The sequence below is a fragment of the Spermophilus citellus genome, assembly GCF_964194105.1.
Source record: "Spermophilus citellus genome assembly, chromosome: 3".
In the NCBI taxonomy this organism is placed as follows: Eukaryota; Metazoa; Chordata; class Mammalia; order Rodentia; family Sciuridae; genus Spermophilus; species Spermophilus citellus.
This window is the reverse complement of record NC_138184.1, coordinates 25,415,387-25,438,493: the sequence shown is the minus strand read 5'-3', so window position 1 is coordinate 25,438,493 and position 23,107 is coordinate 25,415,387. Positions and strand designations below refer to the sequence as shown.

Here is a 23,107-nt window from a genome sequence, read left to right as displayed (position 1 = left end):
TCCCTGACTCTGCCTGGGCTCTTTTGTGGCAGCCTCCTGTGTAAACAGCCTGAGATAAGTGATTCCAGCTCCTCTTAGGGATGTGCCCGGGTCCTGGAACTTGGATCAGAGCCTCAGACATTGGAGGTTCTGGTTCCCTGCTGTGCACTGCTTGTAGGCTGTGGTCCAGCCTCACCCGCAGGCTCTCTGCCTGAGACTTTTCCAAAACCCATGGGTCCAGTGCTCAGAGTTGTGTACACTTCTGCAGCTTTAAAAATGGCTCCCTCATGAGAGAGAAGATCCGCAATGAATGTGCTTCCTGTTCCTGGAGTGAGTTCTCTAAGGCACTGCAGTCCACAGAGATGGGGAACGGCGGAAACCTGGGTAGGCTGTTTAGTGATGCCTGGGCCTACGAACGGGCCGTAGCTGTTTGCTGGAGGGGCAGGGTCTGGAGTCCCAGGAGTTGGGGGAGAGGATGCCCATAGAGAAGTCCAGGGGAGTCCTGTTTGTCTGTACTTCTACTCCGTAGACCTTACAAGCTGATGTGTTATCCCATGTTCTAGTGAGAGTCCTGAGACAGCTGTTGGCCACTGCCCAGTGTATTGGGTGGAGGTCAGGCCATAGCTGCCTCTTCTGACCTCCTTGAAGTCCATGGTGACAGCATCAGAATTGGCATCCATAATATCTCCCCTACCCTGGTGCCTCCCCATACACAGCTTTCTGCGTGGACACAAGGTTCTGTTAGGAAAGGTGCCCAGCACCTGGGCAGGCCTCTGAGCAGGGAGAGGATGTGCCTCCCTTGGTGAAACCTGTGTTGGTATTTCAGGAGGGTTGGTTAAGCCATTTCTTTAAATGGGCTGCCAGGAGGGAGTAGGAAGTCACTTCTAGGAAAACCTATCTTGAGCCTTTCTGGGTCTCCTTTTGTTCTAATGGAAAGAAGGAACTGAAAATATTCCCAAGGCTCATCTGTGGACATGGATATGGGTCATTTCACCTTGCCCTTTTCTAAGACTGTTGAGAAGCTAATCTTTGTTTTTGATGCCTGATCAGCTGATCTCTTCCTGGTTTTGTTTCAGGTTTTTATTTTGATGTAATGGAGATCACCCCTGAAATTATTGGGCGTCATAGGTTTAATGCAGAAAACCATGAGGTAGGTATGTTATTAGCTGCGTTGATTCCAGTTCTGAGTGTTAAATTTAACAGTTGCCTGTCAACTTGTGCTACTTTTAGGGACCTCATTTCCCCCCATCCACTGGTGAAACAGACATTTTGCATGTGCAGCCCGCCTTCTAGAGGCTGGGGCGGTAGCAGGGTCTAAGACAGACACCACCCTTTCCCCCAAGGAGGAGCGTGGGAAACCTGAGTGCTCTCTGAGCTAACACTCGCTCCCTTGCTTCCACTGAGTATCACAGAGCTTGTTTCTTTGTTGAGCCTTACCCTACACCTACCAATGGCTCATAGATTTTAAGGACAGAAATTGCTTCCTTGTAGAAAAAAGCCTATGGGATGGGAGATACTACCATTTATTGTGCACTATTTGGTTCCAGGCACTGTGTTTGTGCTTTTCTGCATCTTTCATTTACTTCTTAAAGCAATCCCAGGAGGTAGGCATGATTATTCCTCTTTACAGATGGAGAAATTGAGGCTTAGGCTTAACCTGCCCAAAGTCACAAAGTGACAGTGAATGCAGGAGGCACAGACCCAGTTCTCTCTGCCTCAGAAACCACTGTTCTCTTTCTCCTTCACCACATGGCCTCTCCCAGGAGGGATTTAGTCGGTGGGTTTGGATTGACTTTTCTGATAGTTACCCAATAGTCATTATCCCAATTTTGGGTTGGACCTGAGAGTTGCTGTGATCCTGTTGAATGTGGATGAACCTCTTTAAGACACTATTTAATCATTGTAACAGGTTGGAGTTGGAGTAGATGGCTGACAAAGGCATAATATATTTGGTTTAAATGGAAAGCTTTCGAATTAATGAACTCTCTACCACTTGTAACAAAATACACGAGAAAAACAATTTAAAGAAGGAAAAATTCATTATGGCTCACTGTTTCAGAGGTTTTGGCCCATGGTTACTTGGCTTGGTTGACTGTGGGCCTGTGGTGAGACAGAACATTCTGGCAGGGAAGGCATGATATAGTAAAGCTGCTTACCTTGTGGTGACCCAGAAGCAGGGGGTGGGGTGAGGACAAAATAAAACCTTCAAAGGCATTTCTCCATCACCACCTACTTCCACTAACTAGGCCTCATTTCCTAAAGTTTCTACCACCTTCCAACAGTGCCGTCAGCTGGGGACCAAGCTGTTAGCACATGACCTTTGGAGGACATTTATGATCCAAACCACAGAGACTATATGAAGTGAAAGGAGTTCCTCTTGATCCTCTGATGGGATCAGTTTGGTTTCTGTTCAGAGAGAGAAAAGATATGTCTGCTCTCTTAGGCATGTTAGTCCCAGCTTTGGCAAGGAGAAGGTAGCAGACATGTCTGATTGGTGTCAGGCACTAGGGACACAAAGGAGGGCAAGACACAGGTGGTCCTGGCTCTGTGGAGTCCACAGTCTAGAAAGGAGATGGACAGTAAGCAGGTAAAGGAAAACATACACCACTCCGGAGGTGATGCAGGAGAGAGCAGGAGGAGGGCTGGGGCTTGCCCGTGTGGTGATCCGAGTGGCCATCTCTGAAAAAGGGCCCTTAGGCTAAGATCTGAAGGATGGGGAGGCTCTCACTGTGGGCTGGAGTAAGCTTCCAGGGAGGGAAGGCTAGAGCATAGTAGTTGGTGAGGGAGGGAGCGGCAGGTTCTATTCTTGGTCTCAGGTCCTAGAAAGACAGGGTGGAGCTTGGGGGTGACACCCATCAGTGTTAGCTTGACCAATGCCCCTCAGCTCCACAGCCGTGGCCTTTCAGCATAAGCTCATGGCTCTCACCTATCAAGTATCAACTACATCTATCAGGCTGTGATTTGATACGATCATTATAACAAGCCTAAGAAACAGGTGCCACTCTTACCTCAGTCTTGTTAAGAAAGAGAATGACGCTCAGCAAGATGGAAACAAATCAAGATCACAGAACTGACTGGTGGAGTCAGACTTTAACCCTTGGCTGCCTGACACTGAGCTCTGTGAGGCCTCTGACTCCCTAAAGTGTTACACACGTGAGATGCGAGTCTCTCTCTCTCTCTTTCTCTCTCTCTCTCTCTGTTTCTTTTTGTTTGTGCATGTGACAGGTGAAGTTAGTGGTTGAAGAGACCAGCTACTCTAAGTCTGGTGTGTTGTTGAAAAAGATCTCTCTCTCTCTCTCTCTCTCTCTCTCTCTCTCTCTCTCTCACACACACACACACACACACACACACACACACACACCTGTACACCAGTGGGCGTTGGGAGTTCCTCACTGTGTGCCTACCTTCTCCTGGAATCAGGTCCCAGCATTCCCCAGAGATGTGGAGATTCGAGCACTGATCGAAGGACAATTCATGGCCAAGAGGATTCATGCAGAAGGCCTGGGCTACCGAGTCAGTAAGTGAACTGCTGGCAGGGTATGTGCTGGAGTAGGGGCCCAGGGCCCAGTCACACCTCAGGCCACAGCAGGCAGGACAGTGTCTAAGTCTGTTACAGGGAGCCTCACACAGGAGGGTGGTGGAGCCTGACCCTGGTGTGGGGGGGGGGGTGATAAAGTGAGTCTGCCTGCCTCTGTGGGCAGGTGTGGAAGAGGAGGCGGTTAGCCTGCTTCTCAGCTGCTTCCCCAGGAGCCTGCTTTCTTAGCCAGGAACCACAGGACTCAAAAAGGATCCCGAGTGCCTAGCCACAGACCAGACACAGATCCTGAGCTCTGGATCCCAGGGACATGGGCAGTGCAAGTGTCAGGCTCTACTCTGGGCCATGACTGGGACTTTCTGCTTGGGCCAGGACAAGTGGGGATTCAGTACCACCATCAAAACTCAGAGGACTGGCGTGACCCAGGGCTCAGAGGGAGGCAACCAGGAAGAGAAAGGGATTCATGAGAACTTGAACTGTGGGGTCGGTGACTCCAGAAGATCAGTGGGTTCCCGTTACTGATGGTATTGAAATGGTCTGAGGTTCTGAGAGGAAACGAGACTGGATGACCATAGAATTCAGGTTTCCGAGATGTATTTGTCCCTCTGAGAAACAACTGTTGTCACTGGAGAAGGTCAAAAACCTCTGAAGCCACTTTGCTTGAGGGCTCCCTTAGGAGCCTTTTATGGGCAGTTCATGTTCTGTGTAGGATCTGCTTTATTATGTCTTTGAACCAACCCTGTAAAAGGATGCTATAAAAATAAGCACTGGATAAACCTCTTGGAAAACCTGTTAGACAGCACCTGCTAAAGCTGGATATCCACTTTCCCAGCAATCTTACTTCTATGTAAATACACAATAGAAATGTATACCTATGTTCTTCAGAGGTTCACGAGAACCTTTATCAGGGTGTGTTTAATAGCCCCAAGGTGGAAGCAGTCCAGTGCCCATCCACAGTAGACAGGATGAATGCATTGTGGCCTACTCATGCAACAGGATGCTAAGCAGAAATGTAAATGAACCAGCTTCAGCTACCTGCAACTAAATGGGTAAATCTCATGGAAGTAGCACTGAGTAGAAGACGCCAAACACTGGAGTATAAATGGCAGCGTTCTGTGTACATCAGACTCAAGACAGACAAAACTATTTGCTGTTGTTGGAAGTCAGAGTAATAAGTAGTTATCTTTCAGAAAAGAGAATGAAGCCAGGCTTGGTGGTACCTCCCTGTGATCCCAGCACCTGGGGAGGCTGAGGCAGGAGGATCACAAGTGCAAGGCCAGCCTCAGCAACTTAGCAAGACCCTGTCTCAAAATAAAATATAAAGGGCTGGGGATGTAGTTCAGTGGTAGAGCACTCCTGAGTTCAAACCCCAGTAACACATACACACATACACACAGGGCATTTCTTGTACAAAGCAGATATTTATCCCCTTAGCAAACTTAAAATCAGAATCAAACCTCTTTCCAGCTCAGCTTATTCTCAAATAAGACCTCTCTCTCTGTCACTCTTATTTTTTTGATCAAGCCCAGGACCTTGCACATGCTAGGCAAGCACTCTACCACAGAGCTACACTCAGCCCTACTCTTTTTTATTAGAGCATATTAAATATATAGAATAATAGGTTTCATTGTGGCATATTCATACATGTGTATGACATTTTGATTATTTCCACTCCCTATCACCAAACGCTTCTCATCTCCTCTATCCTTTTCCTTCTTTTAATAGTCTTTCTTCTAATTTTATATCATCTTTTCCCCCCTAGATTCCACATATGAGAGAAAACACGAAATACTTGTCTTTCTAAGTCTGACTTCTTTCATTTAACATATTCTGTAGCTCTATTTACTTTCCTGAAAATGACAGGATTTTGTTCTTTATAGGTTAATAATTCTCTATTATGTACATATACCACATTTTTAAAATCCATTCATCTGTTGACGGACACCTAGGCTGATTCCATAACTTGCCTATGGTGAATTATAATAAACATGGGTATGTGGGTATCTTTATAGCATACTGACTTTTTTTTTGGTATATGTGTGGTACTGGAGATTGAACCAGGGGCATTCTACTACTAAGCTACATTTTTCTTTAAAGATTTCTTTTTTAGTTGTAGATGGACACAATATCTTTATTTTGTTTGTTTATTTTTTATGTGATGCTAAGGTTCAAACTCAGTGCCTCACACATGCTAGGCAAGTGCTCTACCACTGAGCCACAATTCTAGCCCCCACAGCTCTTTTTTATTTTTATTTATTTTTATTTTTTTTATTGGTTGTTCACAACATTACAAAGCTCTTGACATATCATATTTCATACATTAGATTGAAGTGGGTTATGAACTCCCAATTTTACCCCAAATGCAGATTGCAGAATCACATCGGTTACACATCCACATTTTTACATACTGCCATATTAGTGACTGTTGTATTCTGCTACCTTTCCTATCCCCTACTATCCCCCCTCCCCTTCCCTCACATCTTCTCTCTCTACCCCATCTACTGTAATTCATTTCTCTCCCTGTTAATTTTCCCATTCCCCTCACAACCTCTTATATGTAATTTTGTATAGCAATGAGGGTCTCCCTTCATTTCCATGCAATTTCCCTTTTCTCTCTCTTTCCCTCCCATCTCATGTCTCTGTTTAAAGTTAATCTTTTCTTCCTGCTCTTCCTCCCTACTTTGTTCATAGTTGCTCTCATTATATCAAAGAAGACATTTGGTATTTGTTTTTTAGGGATTGGCTAGCTTCACTAAGCATAATCTGCTCTAGTGCCATCCATTTCCCTGCAAATTCTATGATTCTGTCATTTTTTATTGCTGCATAGTACTCCATTGTCCCCACAGCTCTTTTTTAAATTTAATTTAAAAAAAAAAAAATTTGACACAGGGTCTCACTAAGTTGCCAAGGCTGGCCTCAAACTTGCGATCCTCTTGCCTCACTCTCCCAAGTAGTACAAGTAGTACAAGTGTGTGCTACTGTGCCCAGCTAGTATATTGACTTTAATTCCTTAAGCTATATACCCAGGAGTGGTATAGCTGAATATATGGTAGTTCTATTTTTAATTTTTTAAGGAACCAATTCCCATGATGGCTATGCTAATTTATGTTCCCACCAACAATGTTTAAAAGGTGCTTGCAGCATTTATTGTTACTTGTATTCTTTTTTTCCTCCAGTATTGGGGATTGAACCCAGGGTGCTTTACTGCTGATGTACCTCTCCAACCCTTTTTATTTTCTATTTTGACACAGGGTCTTGAGCTGTTTTGACCTTGCCTTCTTCCTGCTTAGCCTCCTGAGTACCTTGAATTACAGGGGTGCACCACCTCAACATGTTATTTGTATTCTCAATGATAGGCATTCTGACTGGGGAGACCCAGCCCAACTTTTATCTTTTTTTTTCAACTTTTATCTTTTTATATTCCTTCCTTCTATGTCATTTGAGTCCTTTTCCTTTTCTACATTTTACTATATTTATTCCTATTTTGTATTGTCTTTCGATTAATGCATTTCAAAAGGCTAGATGTTAACTGGGCCTGGTGGCGGCATGCCTGTAATCCCAGCGGCTTGGGAGGCTGCGGCAGAAGGATTTTCAGGTCAAAGCCAACCTCAGCCACTTAGTGAAGCCCTAAGCAACTTAGCAAGACCCTGTCTCTAAATAAAATATTTTTTTAAAGGACTAAGGATGTGGCTCACTGGTTAAATGCCCCTAGGTTCACTTCCTGGTACAAAAAAAAATTCCATAATATGTTGTGTGTTCAGTTTTGCATTTCTTTTCTTTTTTTTTTTCCATTTCTAGAAAGAGTAATTTTCATCTTTTTCTGTTCTAATGAATGTTCTTTAAAACTAGCCCTTTGCTCTCTTGATATATTCTCCATTTCTTTAGTTTGTAGGGGTAGGATGAGAGAGAAAGTATGTCTGCACCCTATATTTCTTAGCTCAGCTCACTGAAAGAGGCTGGGAGCAACATAATCCCAGTAGCAAAGAACATCCAGAGAACGAATTTAAACACCTTTCTCCACCCAAGGAGCCAGGATCCTTGGATTAATGAAGGTTATAGGGGCTGATATAAGGATAAAACAAGTTGAACCTGCCACACTTTCTGTGCTATGTCTTGTCTAATTTTTTTCTGTCTCTGTTTACCACTCTAGTTTTAAGAAATTCCCTGATTTGTATCCTTCAGGTTATTAAATTTGACTTTGCCATGTTTACTATTTAGCCTTTCCATTTAGTTTTTTATTTTTGTAACCATGCATTATTTTTTAATTTCTCGGACTCTTTCTTGTCTCCTGGTTCTTTCTTATAGTGTTATATTCCTTGTTTTTGGAACGTTATATTCCTTCAAATATTTCTGAAGATTCATATTAGGATTTATTTCAAATTGGTGTTTTTAATTCCTTCAGTTATCGCCTTATTTCTAGGGTACTCTATTTGTTCACATCAATCCTTCTCTGTCTTGCTACTGTTGTGGTTGTTTTTTCTTTTTCAAGAACAGAGTGACTGGGGGTTCTTGGCACTAAATGAATCACATCTCTTAGTGGAAACAGCAAGCTTAGGTTTCCTTTTCAGGAGCAAGGTCTCTTCTCCTAGTGGACCTTCCTCCCTGCCCAAATATAAGAGATGCCTAGACAGGCTTCCTATTTGGGTGAATGTGTTAACTTTCTGTCACTGTGGCAAAATACCTGACAGAAACAATTTGAAAGGAAGAAAGGTTTGTACTGGCTCACAGTCTCAGAGATTTCATTCAGTTCATGTTCACTTGGCTCTGTTGTTTCGGGCCTGTAATAAAGCAGAACGTCATAGCAAGGAGTACGTGTGGAGCAAAGCTATTCACCTCATGGTGGCTGAGATCATAAAGAAAGGGGCTGGGAACAAAATCTACCCTTGCAGGGGATACCCCAGTGACCTACTTCCTCCAACTAAGCCCTACCTCCTAAGGTTCCCACCACCTCCCAGTAGCCCACTAAACTATGAATCTGTCAGTAGATTAGTTCATTGATGAGGTTAGAATGATCCCATCACCCCACCAGAGGCCCCACTTCTGAACACTCCTGCATTGGGAACTGAGCCTTCAACAGCAGAGCTTGGGGGACATTTCATTTCCACACAACAGTGAAAAGATAGATTTAACTTGATGACTTTGAGCCCTGTAAATGCTGTCAAGATGGAGTCTTCCCTACAATGTCTTCAAATGCCAAAATGAGCAGGATGTTATTCTGGTTAAAAGATGAGCCCAGCTTCTTTTTCTAGTAAATAAGTGCAGCCACCATCTATCTGTCCATGTCTATCTGTCCGTCTGCCATGGGAGTTTGGTGTTACTTCAGGTTCTACTTCTCTGTCCACTGCACCCCAAAGACTTCCCTTTTCACTTGAGGTCAGACCAGGGACAGGGAATGGAGAGAAGGGGTTTCATCACCACCAACACTTAGCATTAACCACCTTTAAATTTGTTGCCCATCTGATGAGTGGGTCTAAACAGATATCTCAGTGTTAGTATAATCAGTGTTTCTTTCATTAATGAGTTTGAACAGCTTTGAGTAACTTTAGTTTCTTCCTCTGTGAACTGATTTATTTATATCCTTTCCCATTTTTCTGTTGAATTGCCTTTTTAAAAATTGATTTGCAGAAATTCTTGGTATATGTTGAAGATTAGGTCCTTGTCATTTTTCTGTGTTGCAAACCTCTGTTAATCTTACAGTGTTGGCACTGGAAAAGAATTTTCACCAAACTAAAGCCATCACATTTTCATCTTATATTTTATGAGTTTGCAATGTTAAGAGGGTTCCCCTATGCTAGTGTCCCAGAAATATTGTTTTGCATTCAATGAATGTTATAATTTTACCTTCCCTATTTTTGACTTTTATCCATCAGGAATCTGTGTATGGTATAAATTGGAATCTGATTTAATTTTTTTCTACATGTTGATCTAATTTTCTCTGTTTTTCCCCATTACTTATGGTGCCTCTTTATCATTTTTTAAATTCCTACATATACATGGACCTCTCTCAGTCTTTCCTTTTCTACTCCATTGGTTTGTTTGACTGTTCTTGGGACAAACTGTATTACTGTGACTTTGTAGCATGTCTGCATTAGTCCTCTAGGGCTTCTATAACAAAGTACATCAGACTGGGTGGCTCAAACCACAGAAATTTATTTTCTTACAATTCTGGAGGCTGAAAATCTGAGATCAAGTTATTGGCAGGGTTGGTTCCTTCTGAAGCCTCTCTCCTTGGCTTGTAGATGACCATCTTCTCTCTTTGTCTCCTTCTGTGTGCCTCTACATTTTAACTTCCTCTTCTTAAATGACATCAGTCATATTGGATTAGGGTCCACCTTAACGACTTCTTTTAACTAAATTACCTTCTTTTTTTTCCTATGGCAGGTATAGGGGATTGAACTCAGGGGCAGTTTGCCACTGAGCTATATCCCCAGACCTTTTTATTTTGTATTTTATTTATTTATTTATTTATTTTTGTACTAGGGATTGAACCCAGGGGGCTCTTAACCACTGAGCCACATCCCTAACCCTTTTCATATTCTGGGTCTTGATAAGTTGCTGAGTCTAGCTTTGAACTTGTGATCTTCCTGTCTCAGTCTGCCTCTACACTGGGATTACAGGTGTGGTCACCGCAACCAGCTTTATTTTGTATTTTGAGGCAAGGGTATTGAGGTTGGCCTCAAGCTTATAATCCTTCTGTTTTGCCTTCCTGAGTCTCTGGGATTATAGGGGTATACCACTGTGCCAGGTCTAAATTACTTTTTTTTAATATTTATTTTTTAGTTGGACACAATATCTTTATTTTTATGTGGTTCTGAGAATCGAACCCAGGGCCTCTCATGTTCTAGGCGAGTGCTCTACCACTGAGCCACAACCCCAGCCCTCTAAATTACTTTTTAAAAGAGATATTTATCTTGCTCTTTGTCTCCAAATACAATTATATTCTGAGATACTGGCTGGCTAGGACTTTACCATATGAATTTGGGAGGGAGATGCAATTTAGCCCATAATAATGTCTTGTGTTTATTTTTTATTTGTTCTGATTAGTTATACATGAAGGTAGAATGCATTTTGACACATTGTACACAAATGGAGCATAACTTCTCATTCCTCATGTCTTAATATCTAATGTATCAATTCTCCTCCTGGTTTTTCTTCTTGTTTATAGGACTTTATTTTTCTATTAATATCTTATAACAGGGCTGGGGATGTGGCTCAAGCGGTAGCGCGCTCACCTGGCATGCGTGCGACCCGGGTTCGATCCTCAGCACCACATACAAACAAGGATGTTGTGTCCGCCAATAACTAAAAAATAAATATGAAAATTCTCTCTCTCTCTCCCCTCTCTCACTCTCTCTTTAAAAAAAAATATCTTATAACAATTTGGCTCAGTTCCTAAAACAAAAATCCAATTGGAATTTTTATTTAGATTACACTGAATTTATACTTTCATTTGAAAAAATAGCATGTTCATAATATTAATCAAGCCCAACCAAGATTGTGGAATATCTTTTACTTTATCTAGATATTATTTTTTGTCCTTTAATAACATTTCATTTTTTCTTCATAGAAACCTTTGAATTCTTTGCAAAGGAACTAACTGGCTACATTACATTACTAGTTGCCTTTGTGAATGGTAATTTATTTTCTACTGCATTTGCTATCTATTATTATTAAAAATGCCACTGATTATTATGTTACATGCAAGAATCTACTAACCTTATTAATATTAGTTCACTTTTTTGTTTTATTTTTCTAAGTAGATGACCTATAGATGACTATTTGTCTACAAATAGTGATAGTTTTCTTTGATCCTTTTACCTTTTTTGTTTATCTTATGGCATTGATGAGTATGCCACTTACTATGTTAAATACTACATACTATGGATCTTTGCTTTTTTCTGAATTCTATTATTTATCTATTGCTGTTTAACAAATTAACTCCAAATTTAGCCCCTTAGGGCTGGGGATGTGGCTCAAGCGGTAGCGCGCTTGCCTGGCCTGCGTGCGGCCCGGGTTCGATCCTCAGAACCACATACAAACAAAGATGTTGTTGTGTCCGCCAAAAAGTGAAAAATAAATATTAAAAAAAAAACAAATTTAGCCCCTTAAAACAATAATCAGCCTTTATTATCTTACACAATTCCCTTGGTTCAAGAATTTGAGTCAGCATAACCAAGTGGTTCTTTTTGTGCATTTTTTGTAAAGGTGTCTTCTTATGTTGCTCAGGATAACCTCTAAATCCTGGGCTCAAGGGATCCTCCTGTTTCAGCATCCCAAGTAGCTGGGACTCTAGGCACACAACAGAGTATCCCAGGTAGCTGGGACTACAGGTGCACACTACTGAGCCAGGCTCTGCCTAGTGGTTCTTACTGAGAGTCTGTCTTGAGTTTGCAGTTGAGCCATCTTCCAGGGCTCAAGTCTTCTGAGGACTCCATGAAGGCTAGAGGATCTGCTTCTAAGATGGTATATTCACATGGCTGTTGGCAGAAGACCTTGGTTCCTTACCATGGAGACTTCTCCATAGGGCTGCTTGAGTATCTTCATGACATGGCAGTTAGCTTCTCTTGAATTGAGTAATCCAAGAGAGAATGATCTACATCAGAGCAAGATGGAAGCTGCAATATCTTTTATGACCTAGTCTTGGAGTTCATACCTACCCTGACACGCACACAAGTCCTGTTGGTTACATGAGTTAGCCCTGTTGAATGTGTGAGGAGGTTACATGAGAACATGGATATTGGGAGGCATGGGTCATTTGGAGGTCATTTTGGAGTCTGGCTGGCATATCAGTCTTAAAGATAATACTTCTTAACCTTTATATTAAGAATGGTGTTTGTTGTAAATTTTGGTGAATTCTTCTATCTTGTACAGTCCTTTAATCATCTAAGGAAATTTCTTTCTATTCTTGGTTTTTTGAGATATTTAAAAAAAATAATGAAAATGTAAGACATAAAGGTGGATGCACAGCAGTCTCCCTAACAAATTACATGTGACAGGCCTACGTGGACAGAGTCAGCTTTGGTTCTCTTCCTGGTCATGGATATTACAAGAGGCATTGTTCCCTCACAATCACTCAGTGACTGAAGAACTCTGGAAAACAGCCCTCTCTGCCGTGGGGGAATTGTCACAGCCATTACACTTTTTTTTCCCTTGCAGTGCCCAAGACAAAGATTCTGGCCACAGGAGGGGCATCTCACAATAGAGACATCTTACAGGTAGGTGCTGGTAGTGGACCGCATGCCATGGCCCCTTCCATGTCTGTCATGTTTAAGAGCCCACGGGAAGGGCTGCCTCTGTTTCCACACCTGCAGGAATGGGGAGCCCATACTCACACTCTCAGAAGCTAGCTCTTTGGCCTTATAGCTCCCACTGTGAGCGGGTTCCATCTTACATCCAGGTGAATTCTTTGGTCTTTTATAGTCCACTCTCTGATAGCAGCAGTGACCTCTGGAAGCCCATGGGAAGTGCCTGTCTTTCCCCTGTTTGAGCTTTCTGACATCTAAGACAGTGTTCTTATTCCTTAATGCTTCTCCCTTCCAATTTAACTCTCTGACTCTCCAACCATTCCTATTGTAACTCAGTTTCCAGGCTTTGTCTCTGTCCCTCTGGTCCTCCATTATGCTAGAAATATATGACCCAAAGTAGAATCAATCTACACATGTCTGACACTCAGGCTATCACATTGTACAGCCATTAGCTCCTCTTAAGGGGACACTGTACATTTTGGGGTTTAGCCTGTGGTTGCCTTAGCTATTTGAGTAATGACCTCAACTGCTGCGCTCTGGCATACCTGTCTTAGGTAAGATTATCTAGGAGCAGAGCCTGAAGTGAGGATTCTTCTATAAGTTGTTTGTTGACAGTACTCCCAACAGGAAGGGAGTACGGAACTCAGGACAGGGTTGGGGAAAGAGAATAAGCAAGGATATGACCTGGAGTCTGCTTTAGCTTTGTTCCCCGGGGTGCTCTGGAGCATGAATTAACTACTGAGCTAGTTCTGCCCTGGGCAGTGGGGCCAACTAATTGTCTTGGAGAGGGCTGAGTTGAGAGGTAGCCTCTGTAATTTTTTCTCATGAGGAGGAAATACTGTGAGCCATTAGCTTCCAATACTCAGCAGCTGGGTGGGGGATACACATGGTCCAGTGAGGAGAATCCTGATGGGGTGCCAGTGGCATCTACTACAATACCTCTGGGCAATTATAAGACCTTCCTCCAGTCTTTTCCATGTGAAATCGTCTTAATACAGTTCCTCCATTCTAAATTTATGCAATTTAATTTTTGTACCTAAATGAAGAGGTTCATCATGATCCCTATAAAATGTGACCTTGGCTGCATGCGTATAATCCCAGTATAATCCTTGGCCTACCGAGGTAGGAAGATCACAAGTTTGAGGCCAGCCTTAGCAACTTAGACCCTCAGAAACTTAGTGTCCCTCAGAAACTGTCTCAAAATGAAAAATAAAAAGGACTGAATATGTAGCTCAGTGGTAAAGTATTCCTGGGCCCAACCCCCTGTACCAAAAATAAATAAATAAATAAAGTTCCCTTGTTAGTTTGTGTTTGTTAACATTAGTCTGTTTCCCAGCTGACAGTGGTATTTAGTAATCTTGCCTCCTAAATCTCCTACCTTGTCTTGTTAAAATGGTTTAAAAGTACAGGTATAGCCTGGAGAGCTATTGCCCTCCACTAGGGACTTCCCCCAGGTCACCCTTCCTCTGTTATCCCTGGGGCAGTGTGGCTATGTGTATTTCTTCTTCTTTTGGTACTTGGGGTTGAACCCAGGGGTGCTTAGCTACTGAGTCACATCCCCAGCCCTTTTTATATTTTTATTTTGAGATAGGGTCTTGCTAAGTTGCTTAGGGTCTTGCTAAGTTGCTGAGGTTAGCTTGAACTTGTAATCCTCCTGCCCCAGCCTCAGGAGCTGGGATCACAGGCATGCACCACCACACTTGGCCCAAGTGTACTTCTTTGAAGGGCAGCAGAGGTGGAGTGGAAGGGATCAGAAGACGTGAGGAAGGAGAGTCTGGAAATTTATTCCAAAATGTCCTTGTGTCCTCTGAGGAATGACTCACCACCATAAAAACTCTGTGTCCTTCCCAGGTGCTTGCAGATGTATTTGGTGCCCCGGTGTATGTCATAGACACTGCCAACTCAGCCTGTGTAGGCTCTGCATACCGAGCTTTTCATGGTAGGTTGTTGAATGAGGGATAGGTGTCTCTGGAAGCTTTCTGGCACTGTCTGGGCTGAGGAGGGTGGGAAGGGAAAGTAAGATGTTCCCACTTTGGGGAACTTGGGGACTTTAGCTTCATCTTTATCTCTCCCAGCAAACAAGGACCAACCTGTACCCTTCATTCCTTTATTCTCTACTTAAAATCGAGACAGGGATGTAGAATCCAAACTGAATGAGTCCTGGTAATAGTCTGGCTCTGCAGAGGGACACTGGAATAGGGCACAGGACATGCTTGAGTGGACATGGGCCTGGGTCTGGACAGATGGTGGGCAGGAGAGGTGAATAAAGCCGAGCCCTGTGTTCAGCAAGAGCAGGAAGTTGAGACAATAATGGAGGCTTCAGAACCAAGCATTCCAGCACCCTGGACAGCTCCGTATATGCTCTGATTGAGGCCTCGCAAAAACTCCAGATAGCACCCTCATCCAGGACAGTTCTGGAGGGAGCAGCTCTTGCCCACAAGGGCGGGCTCCCTCAATTTGGACCAGTTTTCCCTGTTTCCTGCCTGCTGAGGGAGCTTCTGGCTGCCGTGTACCTCCAGGGCTTTGTCCCTTCCCTCTCTAGTGCTTCCAGTCTTTGCATGCTTGCTCTCAACTCTTCAACATACTTATTCAAACTTTTCTTTTAATGTTGAGAATAAATCACAGATATTTCCTCAACAATTACCTTTCTTTATTCCTCTCCCTTTTCCCTCGTCTTCCTCACCCCACCTCTTACATCAAGATCACTTGGGGTTTTATTTCCAGATTTTTATTTCCAAAATACAACTATTTTTAATTACATCTTACATCATATTAGCTCTTATTTGCACTTAACTATGAGTCTTTCTTCCTTTCTTTCAACTCTCTGCATTTTCTTTTCTTTTTTTCTCTATTAATTTTGTTTGTTTGCTTTATTTTTTAAATTTATTTTATTTATTTATTTTTATTTTATTTTATTATTGTGTGTGTGTGTGTGTGTGTGTGTGTGTGTGTGTGTGTGTGTTTGGCACTGCGGATCAAACGCAGGGATTTGCACATGCTAGGAAAATGTTCAAAGTGACCATAGGTGGTATAACTGTTGCCCTACTGAAGTGTTTTTATAGGTATTCTATATATAGTATGATAGGATGTAATAGGTTAAAATCATGCTTAGAGCTGTGTGTAGCCACTGGTAGAGGCACTTGCCTAGAATGTGTGAGGACATAGGTTCAATATCCATCTCTATTTCTATGCTAGTTTTATTGACAAATGAAACCAAAATTGATTGATTGATTGATTGTAGTTCTGGGGATCAAACCCAAGTCCTCATACATGCCAGACAAGTTCTCTGCTACTGAACTACCTACCCAACCCTCTAAATGAATATTTTAAGATAGAATCCAGCCATTGATGATTTTGAGGCCTGACATGTCCAGCAAAGTTTTGGTTTCATTGTCCCAAAGAATGCTGGGTAAAAGAATCTGAGTTCAGAATACTTTTCCCAAGAACCTTGATAATGCTGTTGCCTAATGTGGCCTTCAGCATTGCCAGGGAGAAGTCTAGAGTCCATATGATACTCCTCCTACTGCAGAAATGGGAAGGAGTTACCCTTTAGTTACTTCACTGCTGTGTTATCCTATGTTTTGATTTTCTTTTCCCTTTCTATGCTCCTTTAGTTGCTGAAGGGTATTGGGTCTGTTTCCCTGCTCTGCCCTCCAAAACAAAAGCCTGATCTGAATCCTAGCTCAACCTCAAGGCCTGTTAGCTGCTTTATTTGGAGCTTTCTCCTCCCTTGCTGGTCTGGGAATGAACCTCTCCTGCAGCAGGGTTGTGAATGTGAGTGGAACCAGGAACAGAGTCTTTGATTTGTTTCTCAGCTGGCCACCCACCACCCATCCCACTCCCTCATCCATACCCCTCTGGCATGAGATTTTCTAGCACCTAGTTGGGAAAACTGGTTCTTACATCTTCAGGGGACCCTCCTTCACTCAGGGTGCTGATGCATTACTCTGGCCATCTGACACCCCTGCTTAAAATGCCTAGGATTTCCATACTGCTTCTTGCCCACCCATAGCAGCCTTCCCTCCTTTCCAGCTCTGCTATGAATTTGCTTGATAAGCAATGATTGAGTGCCTCCTATATGCCAGACCATGTGCTGGGCTCCTTGGGTACCGTGGTGACTCAGACAGATGCAGTCTCTGGCCTCTTGGAATTTGTAGCTTGGCAAAGGAGGAACTTTAAACAAAGGATCACCCAGGGCAATGTGGCTTATTGTTAGTGTGCCTTACTGACAAGTGCAAGGCCCTGGGTTCAATTCCCATACAAAACAAAGAATCACCTAACAAATTACAAAAAGTGCTCTGGGGAAAAGTAGATGGTGCTCAGGGCTGGAGGCTGGGGGAGGCCTCCTGAACTAGTGAGCTTCCTAGGAGCAAATTATCTAAGAAGGAAATGGGTACATGTAGAGGGAAAGAACATTCTAAGGAAAAACATGTGGCAAGAAGACCAGGGTGGTCAGAACATGGTGAGCAATGGGAGAGTGAAGCAGTACAAGGGAAAACAAGCAGGTTGTCTGCTTCTGTCATATCTAAGGGTTGGCTTGGCCACGCCATGAAAAGCCACTCTACAGCAAGCAAGACAGACTAGGCCCCTGCTGAAAAGCAGTCTGACTTGAATTTTTTTTTTCTTTTTTTAAAAACAAAGTTATTGAGGGGCTGGGGTTGTAGTTCAGAGGTAGAGTGCCCATCTAGCCTATGTGAGGCACTGGGTTTAATCCTCAGCACCACATAAAAAAAAAAATCAAATAAAGATATTGTGTCTACCTATAACTAAAAAATAAATATTAAAAAAAACAAATTTATTGAGGTATAGTATGTGACACAAAAGTCACCTATTTTAAGTGTACAACTCAGTGATATTTTTAGTAAATTTGCTGATTTGTGCAACCATCACCATAATCCTGTTTGGGAATGTTTTGATTTTGTCTTGATGCTGGGGATCAAACCCAGGGCCTTGAACATGCTAAGCATGATCTTGGCTTAGAACCAAACCCCTAGTTTGTCACCCCAATGTGATCCTTTTGTCACCCCAATGTGATCCTTTGCAACATGCACAGATAGAAAATGGTCTTTCCCTTCTTGAACTACATACAGGTGGAAAAGACGTGCCCTTTACAGAGGTTGTGAAGTTAGCCCCAAATCCAAGACTAGCTGCTACTCCAAGCCCAGGAGCTTCTCAGGTGAGACACCATCATATTTTGTCATGCATTTGCACTGTGAAAGCAGACCAGGGTATTTTTTTCCCCAAAAGGTTAGTTTTTTTTATCATATACATTAAATTTGATGTGTTCAACTGAAGAGGAAATCCTGTTTTGAAATTATCAAGAAAATGGGGCAAAAGAAGCGAGATTGTCAGCTGGAATGCACAAATATTGTTGACACTGATGGGAATTCTGAAGATAGTGTTGGTTTGGTGGTTCAGCATCAGAGGTCTGAGTAATGTTCCTTGCAGTTCCCCAGATCAGCAATGGACAAAGGGAACCTAATGTGAGCCACCTGTGTTATTTAAAACTTCCCAATAGTCTCATTTTTCAAAAGTAAAAATAAATAAGATTAATTTCAATAATATATTTTATTTAATCCAACACATCAAAAATATTGTCATGACAACATGTAACCAGTTAGAAGAATTACTACTGTAGCCAACTTGTGCACACAAGTTGCTCTAATCCCAGCTCTTCAGGAAGCTGAAGCAGGAGGACCATAAATTCAAGACTAGCCTGGACAACTTAGTGAGACCCAGTCTCAAAATAAAACAATAAAAAGGACAGGGAATGTAGCTCAATGATAGAGCACCTTGTTGCTCAATCCTCAGTTCCATACCAAAAAAAAAAAAAAAAAGGAAAAAAATTTACTAATATGATATTTTATTCTTTTTTGTATGTGCACGAAGCTTTTGAAATTTGGTGTGTATTTTGATCTTACAGTTCTAGGCAGGCTTCACGTGCAAAGGCACACATGGCTTGTGGCTGCTGTCTTGGATAGTGCAGCTCTAGATGTGCCCCATGTGGTCTCAGGATGTCAGAGCTGCTTCAAACATCATGCTCTCATGCAGCTGTGTTCAGAGGCAGGTATTGGAAGGTACCTGAACTGTAATGTGGAAGGCAAGAGGGAGAGAGATGGGCAGGTAAAAAGATCCTCTCCTGGACCACTGTGGGAAATGCTGGATGGACCACCCTGTGGTCCCCATTGAAGAGGAATGCTGGCCAAGGTATCTCCAGTCTATACCCTTCTGAGGACCAAGGCGTGGCCCATGGCAATCATATGAGTCTGAATGTTTAATGGTATCTAAGAGGACTCCTACTGGGCTGAAGACCCTACATGTAGAATTATTTCCTTATTAGAGTTTCACAGAAGTATAACAACCAGGTCACAGACAATGGATCCCTTAATAGATATAAAGTCAAGTTGATTTCCATAAGGGTTGTACCATCAATTTTCACTAGATATACAGTGAGACAATCATTCCCAACTACCCTCACCAGAATTTTTTTTAACTTTTGTAGATTTGATAACAAAAATTGGTTTCTTATCATAATGTACAGTTTTAAAAAAAAAGTCTTAAGATACAAGTTTGAGAACTAATAGCAGTTCTTTTTATTTTCTTCAGTATTGGGGATTGAACCAGGGCTTTGCACATGATAGACAAGTGCTCTACCCCTGAACCATATCCCCATCCCTTTTTGTAAATTTTTTTTTTTTGAGACAGGGTCTCCCTAGGTTGCCTTAGGCTGGCCTTAAACTTGTGGTCTTCCTAACTCTGGGTCCCAAGACACTGTGATTACAGGCATACTACCATGCTCCTACTGACTAGCATTTCCTCTTTTATGAATTGATGCTTCCTTTCCTTTGTGTAGGAAAAAAGCTAAATTGCAAGCTAATAGGATTTAAAATTTTTAAATTGCAAGTTGCAACCAGATGTTAGAGCACCCTCCCCTCCTGTCATAAATTGCTCTTTCTGCCCTTGTAGGTCTACGAGGCCCTTCTCCCCCGGTATGCTAAACTTGAACAGAGAGTCTTGTTCCGGACCCAAAGGCCTCTGGAATGAATTCTGCAGGCCCAGGCACCCCTGCCCACCCCTGCCTGCCCAGATTCACTGATCCCACTTGGAGACACAGCCCTGAACAACAGGGACTGTCTTCCCTGTTCTGAGCCGCTCTTCCTGCTCATGTTGACTCCTCAGAGTGCTCCTGCCCATCCAGGATCATCCTGAAGCTGACTTCAGCACATCTTCCTGAAGATATTTGGGCTGCCTGTGCCCTACGCCCTAGGTCGGGAGAGCATCTCTCCTTTCCTGTCTTTCATTCAAGGATGCAGGATAACACCAACTCTGGAATATATCCATTAAAAATTGTGACCTTTCTATTTTCAAAGGCAGAATGAAAGCTGATCTTGGGACCTTAATCAGCAGAATGGGAGAAACAATGCCTTCTCCCACCGCCTACCCTGGCCCTGACTACGCTCACCAAGCACAGATGCCCCACACTATACTTTGACCCTGCTGTTCATCATCTTCCATCACCCAGAGCCCACAGACACTTCTCTCCTATACCCTGGCTTTCCCAGCTGTTTCTGCCCTGTTCATTTCACCATCCCAGGTGCCCTCCCAGGACTTCTCCTGTCCCACACCCTCCTTCCTTCATGTGCTCACCCTTCTCTGCATACGTCACTTGTCCCTCCCTTATGGGTCACCCAGTTTCTCCCCACACCCACCTGGTGTAATTCACCATTTCCCACCTGAAAAGAACTAATAGTCCTGGTGGACACACTTCCCATGCCTTCCCTCAGTTCTGCCCAGAGTCTACTAGACTCTGGGTCTGGTTGGGCCATCTCCCAGGTGGTGGATTTTAGGGCTCTCTTCTCTTTCTCATTGCAGTTCAGTTTTTGAAGACATTATATCATGTTTCTGGGAGAATTTTGCAAATTCTTGATTTCTTTTTTATTTGGAGTATTTTCATCAGGTAAAGAACTGATCTCACTTTCAGTTATCTTCCTATATTTTTATGGATGTTGGGTTCCTTCTTCCTTCTTCTCCACTGCTCCTGTTTTACTTTATATCTCTCTATTTCTGGATCAGTTATTTGCAAAAGCTTCCATAGAAAGTCCTTTGTGATCTTACTCCTGTTAAAATCCTCCAGATTTTTCTTCTGTCACAGGCCTTTGCTGATTCCAGTTAAACCAAAATACTTGTGGGCTCATCCAGAGTGGCAAGATGCTGCAGGCAGGTCTGAGACCTGGTGGATGAATAGTGACTGGTGGAAACTCAATAGGGAGGTGCTTAGACTGGGACTAGGACCAGAGTGTCACTTCTGTTAAGAACTGAAGCCATCCTGAAAGGGAGTGGTGTCCCTGGGGGGTTGGTGGGTGAAAAGGGAAAAAGGAAGCAAATATCAAAAGATAACAGCCCATCAGATACAACAGCAACTCCAGGATACATAAGAAAACACAACTCCCTCATCACCATCTGGACATTGCATGTTAAAGAAATTTTACATCAATCAATAGAAAAAGGCTCTCTTGGACCATGAAACAGAGTGAACTGTAACACAGCTCTCCAACAGAAAATTTTAAATCAATTAAAAATTCGTGGATGTGAAAGAAAACCACAGATCACAAATTCAAAAACAAAATGAAAAAGCTTTTCGAATGTGGAAAAGAATTTTAACAAAAAGATAAAGTCATGACAATATGGAGACTAAATTCCAACACATCCAAATGAAAGTAGATAACAGCTGTAGTACAGTAAGGCTCAAAGAAGGCAGGAATGAGAAGAAGATAGGCAAAGAAGAGACAGCATGGGTAAATCGGAGCTCCTGAAGGAAAAAAGAAAAGAAAAAGAAATTGAAATGGTATTAATATTTAGAACTCCCCAAAAGAAACTTCTGAACACTCTGAGCAAGTGCTCCATGACTGAGCTACATCCCCCACCCCTGAAACTAGATCTTGAAAAGATCACTCTTGTCACTTGTGGAAATTGGCCCCAGATGATCAACTCTGAGACCTACTGCAGCAAACTATTACATGATGAAGCTGAAAGAAAAATTCTCCAGGCCAAAGATCTAGTCCCTTACAGAGGAAGATCAGATTGGTGTCAGACTTCTGAACAAAGCAAAATAGCAATGGAGCGACAATTTCAAAAAGTTTCTTTTTTAAGTATGAACTATGGATTTTTATATCCAGTTAAGCTGTTCTTTAAAATCCAAAGATACAGAAGGAAGTTTTAATTATGCAAGAGCTCAGGGAATATTATAACTTCTACGGAAAGAGAAGCTTCATCCAACTAGGAAATGATTGGGGAAACTTGAGCAAAAGTACATCTTTAGTTGTAGATCTGACATCCAAATGCAAGTGGGGGTAAGGGTGGATGAATAATTTCAAATGGTACATGCTTTGTCTAGAGGTAGACAACTAGAAAAGTGGAAAAGAAGGGAGAGGGAAAAGGGAAAGTATAAGAGTTCTTCATGGCATAAGCAATATGTAGGAGTCATATTTTTAAAATTGACAAACCAAAGGTTTGAGGCTTAAGTAAGGAAAAAGGGGAATTAAGAGCATTAAAATATACTATACTATTGCCTTCAATAGTATAATATAAACAATATCATCACTAGAATAAAAGTGCAAATCTCCCTCAATATCCAAAGAGACAATAACTAAGTGGAAAATGTAGTGAATGTAGCATCATTCACATAGTAAATAATAAATCCAAGCATGTGAATCCCATCAGTAAATGTATGTGGACTTCATCCACCTATTGAAAAGAATTTCAGATTGACTTACAAACCAGCATGTCTGTTCTTTACAAGAGGCACACCTAAAATAAGTGATTCAGAAAGTCTTAAAAGTAAAGGAATAGGTAATAGCATACCAGACAAACAGAAACCACAGAAGGCAAGGTTTACAATTCATTTCTTTTTTTTAAATTGTTTTAATTAGTTACACATGACAGTATAATGATCTTGACATATTGTATATTTGAATCAGATGGGATGTAATTTCTCATACAATTCATTTCTAACAGGGTAAAATTCAGGAAAAGAAGAGCATTAAGATACTCAATGCGAAATAAAGATACACTAATTATGAATGTTATAGTCTGAATTGCTCGGTTTGTGAACTTTGAATGATATTCTTCAACTCCCACCTATTTCCTGTGTAACAAAGAGTTCTTTGTACTTTTCTTTCCCTTTCATTTTTCATTATTTTAGTTGTGTTGCTTCTGGCTTGTCAAAGCATATGACATTTGTACAACAAACTGCAAAGAAAAATAGCTAGAAGTGATAGAGAAATTTAACATAGCACTCTTATTCAAGACTGAAGTTGAGGCAACAAGAACTACATAAAGATATTAGAGA

General features: G+C 42.1%; 1 protein-coding gene across 2 annotated transcripts in view; it reads left to right on the top strand.

Moving 5' to 3' along the window:
* The window catches only part of XYLB (xylulokinase), a 41,684-nt gene extending 18,787 nt beyond the window's left edge, over positions 1 to 22,897 (top strand). Inside the window, exons 12-18 of one of the 2 annotated variants that reach the window (XM_081286384.1) lie at positions 248 to 363; positions 1,056 to 1,129; positions 3,400 to 3,496; positions 12,671 to 12,729; positions 14,611 to 14,698; positions 17,850 to 17,935; positions 19,726 to 22,897. In XM_081286384.1, coding sequence (XP_081142510.1) covers positions 248 to 363; positions 1,056 to 1,129; positions 3,400 to 3,496; positions 12,671 to 12,729; positions 14,611 to 14,698; positions 17,850 to 17,935; positions 19,726 to 19,803 — 598 coding nt within the window. In that variant the 3' untranslated portion in view covers positions 19,804 to 22,897. The remainder of the gene's footprint in view (positions 1 to 247; positions 364 to 1,055; positions 1,130 to 3,399; positions 3,497 to 12,670; positions 12,730 to 14,610; positions 14,699 to 17,849; positions 17,936 to 19,725) is intronic. The other variant, XM_081286383.1, reaches the window with a different exon arrangement.
* Positions 22,898 to 23,107: the final 210 nt, after the last annotated feature.